Source organism: Nesoenas mayeri, assembly GCF_963082525.1.
Source record: "Nesoenas mayeri genome assembly, chromosome: 3".
NCBI lineage: Eukaryota > Metazoa > Chordata > Aves > Columbiformes > Columbidae > Nesoenas > Nesoenas mayeri.
This window is the reverse complement of record NC_137544.1, coordinates 78,890,805-78,897,318: the sequence shown is the minus strand read 5'-3', so window position 1 is coordinate 78,897,318 and position 6,514 is coordinate 78,890,805. Positions and strand designations below refer to the sequence as shown.

Genomic DNA, 6,514 nt, shown 5'->3' with positions numbered 1-6,514 from the left:
GCATGTTTAAGGAGCTCTTCGATCTTGTTTAAGTAAATAAGAGTATTTCAGGAGTACAGGTTTTTTTTTTTTTCCGTAGATTGAATACACTCTGAAGATGTGAAGTGTGATAACTAGAAACCTGAACTTTTAAAATGAAAAATTAATAAATCCTTTGATAGTTTAGCTTACAGCAAGGAACATGGGATGTTGAGGCTTTATGGATGCATTCTGTCTATGGTAATTGTTTTCCTTGAGTTGTTAGAGAATCTTTTTGCCCTTTGTATGGAGCTCACAAAGACAGGGCTGGTGCATGTGTTATTTTGACTTCTTTGCCAAAGCATGTACTGGGGTAACTGTCTTGTATTCCTGGCCATTCTGGAGCAGATTGGGAGATCACTGCTCCCTATTGGTATCTTAGTATTTTTTTCATGACTAGTTACGACTCAAAACAGGGGTAGTTTAAAGTGCTCCTATTAGGAAAATTTAAAAAGCATTGCCTGTTCTGATCCTCAGTTAGGACTGGAGGGGTGGTTAAAGGGGTAGGAGAGAAAGAGTAACTTTTAAATGGCTTTAGTGGACTGTACAGGGTAGATATCACTGTGCCTTTCCAGTTTTAATAACTACATCTTTCCCCATGCTTAAAATTATAAAGATTGGTCATCTATCAGGACAAAAGAGGACAGGTTTCAAATGCATTTATATCAGCACCTGACTGCACAGTTCAATTTCTCATACTATTCATCACTTGCACCTAGAGCTGCAAGTGCTTCAAGTATTATGTATGCAGATACTGATCACTTAAAATTCATACTGTTTCTACAGGGAAGTGTTTAAACTTGCATACCTAGCTCATTTTACATTCTAAAAACTAATGAATTTTATTATGTTAACTTACCTATGCACCAATTATTTTTTTCTGTAATAGGATTTTGGTTGTCCACAATCATAAGCTAGAAGTGAAAACAAGAGGTTTAAAGCTCAAAAAACCCCTTGAGGACTCTTGATAAACTTCAAATAGATGTCACAAAATAAGTTTTAAAAACAAACAAAAAAAGGCATATTAACTGCAATGTATTCTTCTCTTTTTAAAACCAGGTGAACCAAGGGTGGTATTTCCAGAATATATTTGTTTTTTCTTCCAAATAGAAGATAAATGTGTTAAGCTGGCAAAGTAATTCTGGTAAGTAAGAATTTTCCTGTTCCTTCTACAGTGAATGTCATTATATGTATAAGTGTTCACAGTCTTGCCATAAAAGGGAGCTTTTTGTACCATTAGTGCATTCCCTTTCTTACAAGGGAACCTTACAAGGCTTCTTGATCAAGAAGTATTAATCTACCTGTTATATTTAAATGTATTGAAAGTTATTTGGCTCTCTTCTTGCATGTCCTATACTTGGACATGATGAAAATATTTGAGTTTCAAAGATTTTACGTCAGCTGTTTATACAGAATTTAAAGGAGTTAAATATGCTGTAGTATTCATTAAATGGGTTTTATGTGGATTAAATGTTCCTGTTTCTATAGCTGCCATCACTGATTCTTGATTTTGTTTTGCCTTCTTCAGTAATCCTCTTGAGAGTTTTCTACAGCTGTTTTGCACTTCTTATCTCTTGTTTTAAACTTTTCAACATGTGCTAGTGCTGACTAACCAAAGGTGGCTGTGGCATAACAGAAAACAACAATAAAAAAAATGTTTTTATAAGATGGAGCAAATAGACAAAGTGTACGAGTGCCTTGTGTGCATTATTTAAAGTAAAATTAATCAGTTTTGGAAGCAGTACCAATGCTTCCTAGTATTTTCTCCTGAACATGTAAATAGGGTTATATCTTGAATTAAGTACAGTACAGTAGTGACTGCCACCCACTCAGTCTCGCTTGAAGGAAAACACTGTGAAGGTTGGTAAATATAAAGCAGTGTACTTATGAAACTCCCGTATTTATTTTAACTTGATTTTTTTTTTCATTTTTTTTCCTCTTGAAATAATCTGCATACCGTTGGAATACATAACATGGTAGAATATATTGTATTCAAATAAATTATTAAATAATGTGTTTCTGTGCAATGCTGTGTAAGAGGTACCAGTTTTCCCATTAAGCTTCTGGCCAAATACATTTTAGAAGCAAATGAAGATTGCAGCTCACATCTAGGTTAGAAAGAAAAGCTGAAGCAAAGTCCTTAACTTTAACTTATGCAGTGGGAGAGAATTCTGTGTGTCACAGGCTTATAAAATGATTGTTTGGTTTTGTGGGCTGTTGGCTAAAGTTTCACTGAAATAAATGAAATCCTCTAAGCTCATCCTTCTTATTCCCCTCCACCCTATGTTGCCATAATGATTCTTCAGCCCTACAGACATTTCATCTGTTGCAGGGGACAGGGAGCATGGAAGAACTGCTCCTCTCTTCTCCCAACCTTTTTTTCCATCAGGGAGTGTATTTTCTGCTGAGTTTCTGGATGTTCTACTTACAGCTCAGACATGAGCAGTGCCAGTAACTCACTGGCACGGGAATTCTTGACGGATGTCAACAGACTGTGCAATGCAGTGGTCCAGAGGGCAGAGGCCAAGGAAGATGAAGAGGAGGAAACTCACATGGCAGCACTGGGACAATATTTGGTTCAAGGCCGTGGATTTGTTTTGCTTACTACACTGAACTCAACTATTGATCAGGTAAGAATTTCTCTTACCTGGTTAAAATTTTGGTATTGAGCTTTAACCATGTTGAAGGGATTTGTCTGGCTCAAGTTTTTCTTGGTGCTGGTTTCCCTACCTTTCTATGGTAGAGTGTGTGAGTGAATTGCGAAGACTAGAAGTTCAAAAGGTTATGTTGCAGTTGCATTCTGTCTTCAGCAAGAGCAGAAAAAATAAAAAACTAATCATGTACCTGTTTGCCAGCTGATACTGATGGTTACTAAACTTTTGACTAATTAAGGCATATGTGAATCTGGAGTGCAGTAGCTGGGTGGAACCAGGAAGCAAGAGGTTCGAATTTTCAGGGGAAATGAGTCTGTTTATTGGACCTGCAGGACAAACTGACAGTTTTTCATTTGAGAAGGTCCTCCTGGTTTAAGGCAATAAAATGTACACCTTTTTATTTTGCTTATGGGCCATGAGATGTATTTTTGCCCTTTGTTAAGTAAGTTACTCCTGATTGTAATAGAAAGCAAATATTTTGTAACTTCAGCTCAAAACAGAAAGCATTTTTAAAGAGGTGATCTGTTTATGCTATTTTTTTAATAGAAAAAATCTAGCACACATCCCTGGTAGCTGCAAGTGTCTTTTCTTCTTCCTCCTTTTTTTCAACACTATAGGATAAGTACTAAGTATTAATAATGGGTAGGATGAGATTTGCATTAAGTCTTTGTGCTTTGAAAGTGCAGATCTCAGTGTTTAAAAATAATGAACCAAGTGAATCCTGGCTGAGTTTACTCAGCCCTTGTCTTAGTTGATGTCAGCTACTAATGCTGGTCAAATTTTTCTTAGAGGTTTGTGTTTCCTTCATGCAGTGACTTGTACTAAGGCTCCAGTCAGGTCTGCTGGCTTTGTTCTGGATTCCAGTAGGTGCACTGGCTAAACAGCAAACCCACAAGACAGCAATTGCCTATAATGACTAAGAATCCTTACCAATACTAGAGCTGTGCGGTTTTTTTAGATGTCACCTGGATTTGGTATAGTTGCTGTTAATACAGACTTCAGAATGAGAGCTACTGCAAAAACAACTGGCTTTCATGTAAAAAGAAAGTGGGGGATTCTGTGTGCCTACCGCCAATAAAAAAACACTTCTAAAGTAGAAGGAGAAAAAAGCTTGTGGCATTCTTCATGAAATATCAGCCATTCAGCAATTATTTCCTGAAGAAATGCGTTAAAAAGGGAAGGAGGAAGATTTTGGATAATGAGGAAAGTAAAATTCCGAAATGGTATAACTGACATTTGAAGATATTTTGCTTTTCAAAGTCTTATTGTGCTTTGAATGCTGTATTGCTCCCTCCCATTCCTAGTTAAATTGTCTTGCTGAAAATACCTTTAGTAGAAGATAACTGGGAGAATGACTTTTAATAAGATTACACTTCAGGTCTGTTTGTATTTATCCATTAAAATGAAACTTTAAAAAATCTAATATTATTGATACATTTCATCAGACAAATATTAACTATATTTGTTATAGGTATAGTTCTAACTACATATAAAAATCCTTATGTATTAGCTAGATATATAACTATTTAAGTTGCTTATCTCCATACATTTTATTTTCATGGCTACTTCGAATTTTTGAAGAAGGATGTTGCTTCAGCTGCATATCCCCCAATGACTGCCAAAATACACAAGTCACTTTTTGTGTTTAAAAAAGGGAGAACTTTGATCTTTAGGACCAAAACTGTTTCTGCTGGTGCTGCATAGCACCAAGTGAACTAATTGTGTTGAAATTCTGTGCCTTCTGCTCTTCTCTGTGTTGAAATGTAGCGTTGAAGACTTAAAATCTCAGCAGGAGTAAGCTGTTGGGTTTTTTAGTGGTTATTCTGTGTGTGCTTGTCATTTTTAATTAGGAGTAACCTTCTTTCTTCTCATAATACTTCACCTTTCTATTATGAGTCAATAACATTACTTGATAAATATAATTTTGGAGAAAGTAGAAAGTTTCTCATCAAGTTCTTCAAAGTTACTTTTTTTTATAACTACACTTTCAAACTTTCTTTGGCTTCATGTTGGCTTTGTTTAAATCAACAAGTTATTTGCTTTTTACTTTTCTGGTTGTGTTTGTTGTGTGAGGAATTCCCTCAACAAGAAGGATTAGGAGAGCTTTCTATAGGAGCAGTTGCAGAAGTGTAATAAATATCTTGGATACTTTCTGATTGGCTCTAGTTAATGATTATAGTGACTTAAGTCACTTTTTTAGTGCATAAACCAGAAGAAAGGCATAGGGAATAAAATAGCTTTGTAAAATAAAGAAATCTAATCTATTTTTTTGAAAGTACAAAAGCTTTTGTTTCTATTTTGTTTCTGATATAGGAGCTGACATGTCGGGAAGAACTTCTGACGCTTCTCCTGTCACTTCTGCCATTGGTGTGGAAAATCCCTGTCCAAGAAGAAAAAGCAATAGGTATGTTTTAGCACTTAACAGTATTCAGGACCTAGAAGAAGTGATTTGCATACTACTACAGAGCCAAGGACTCCCAACTGGAGAGTTCATTGTAATATGTATCCTCTTAATATGGAATGAAGGTGTGGGTTATGCAGAAACCTAAACTCAAGTATCAATGTTCTGTCAGCACACAAGGAAGACAGAGATTGTACAGCGAAGGGCTCTTGGTCAGTGCCAAAGGCAGTGCCCATGATACTATGTAGTTGAGTTTTACCTTGGTGAGACTTTTTTCAGGTGACTTAAGGGGAAGGAGTTTTGAAAGAGTATTGATATTTTTGCTAATGTGAAGTTTCATGATGAGTAGAAGGGGAAAACATACTGATTATTTTTAAAAACAAAAAAGGTGATACATGTTGGCACTAAATTGTCTTATTCTGCCGCTGACCAGACTTTTTCTTCTGAAATGGAAGAAATAGCTTAAAGCCAAAGAATGGACAGCAGAGTATGAAAGAACTGCAATGTTATCAGGGAGGCAGGCCCTGGAAATAGAATAATACTGGATAATTAGGAACAGACCCAGGCTTCGTTCCTTAGGAAGTATGATGTTCTATGTCAAACGGATGTACTACTTCAGGAATCAAATCACAAGGGTTCAACTGCCAAAGAGTCAGCTGAAAGTGAATTAAAGAAATGAAAGGGGCAATACAAAACAAACTGCAAAAGCTGAAGCAGGAAATGACAGCAGTTTTTTGTGTTGTTTTTTTTTTTCCTATTTGTTTTGGACTCCTGCATTTCTCTGATGCATTCTTTGTCATATTAGAGGATAAAAGAGAGGATGAAACAAATAAAGTTACCTGTCTTTTTGAGGGAGTTCTTAAGGATTCTCACCTCAAGCTCTTCTAATGTTTTTTTGCTAATTTAAACTCTTGCAAATTGAAGGCTTTTGTTGATGTTTGTAGGCTTGAAGTGTTTAAAGTGCCAGTTTTATAGAAGTTTTATATACTTTACTCTCATGCTTGCTGAGTTGCATCTTTCTTTCATGTTCCTGTAAGCATGATTCAATTAAAGAAACACTTCGGTTATCTTATGAGAGCTGAGTGACTTTTCCAGTTTTAGTTTTAAATGCTGTTGTATAAATAGGTTTTAAGATGTTCTGGTTTTGCACTCTGCATAATGTACTGGTTTTGCTTCTACAACTGTCTCATAGTACTAATGCAATAAATGTGATGTATTCATTGTGCACTAAGAACTCTTTTTCCTTCTTGGTCTGAAATGGAGTATATGTTAATCCAGCTCTATCAGGCAGCTTTTTTCTTTCTGCGCAGGAAATACTCTTTGTTTGATAAGTACTGCTGGTTAACTTCTTGCCTACAAAGGAGCTGATGCTTCTTCCTTAAACATAGCAACTCTGACTTGATGAAACAGCAAGGCACAGTCATACTTGCACATGGAAATG

At 35.9% G+C, this 6,514-nt stretch overlaps 1 protein-coding gene across 1 annotated transcript in view; it reads left to right on the top strand.

Annotated features, from left to right (window-relative positions):
* Positions 1–2,456: 2,456 nt before the first annotated feature.
* The window catches only part of LYST (lysosomal trafficking regulator), a gene marked incomplete at its 5' end in the record, with an annotated part of 66,810 nt that continues 62,752 nt past the window's right edge, over positions 2,457–6,514 (top strand). The window contains 2 exons of the mRNA XM_080341600.1: positions 2,457–2,648; positions 4,986–5,076. Of these exons, the coding sequence (XP_080197726.1) occupies positions 2,457–2,648; positions 4,986–5,076 (283 nt within the window). The remainder of the gene's footprint in view (positions 2,649–4,985; positions 5,077–6,514) is intronic.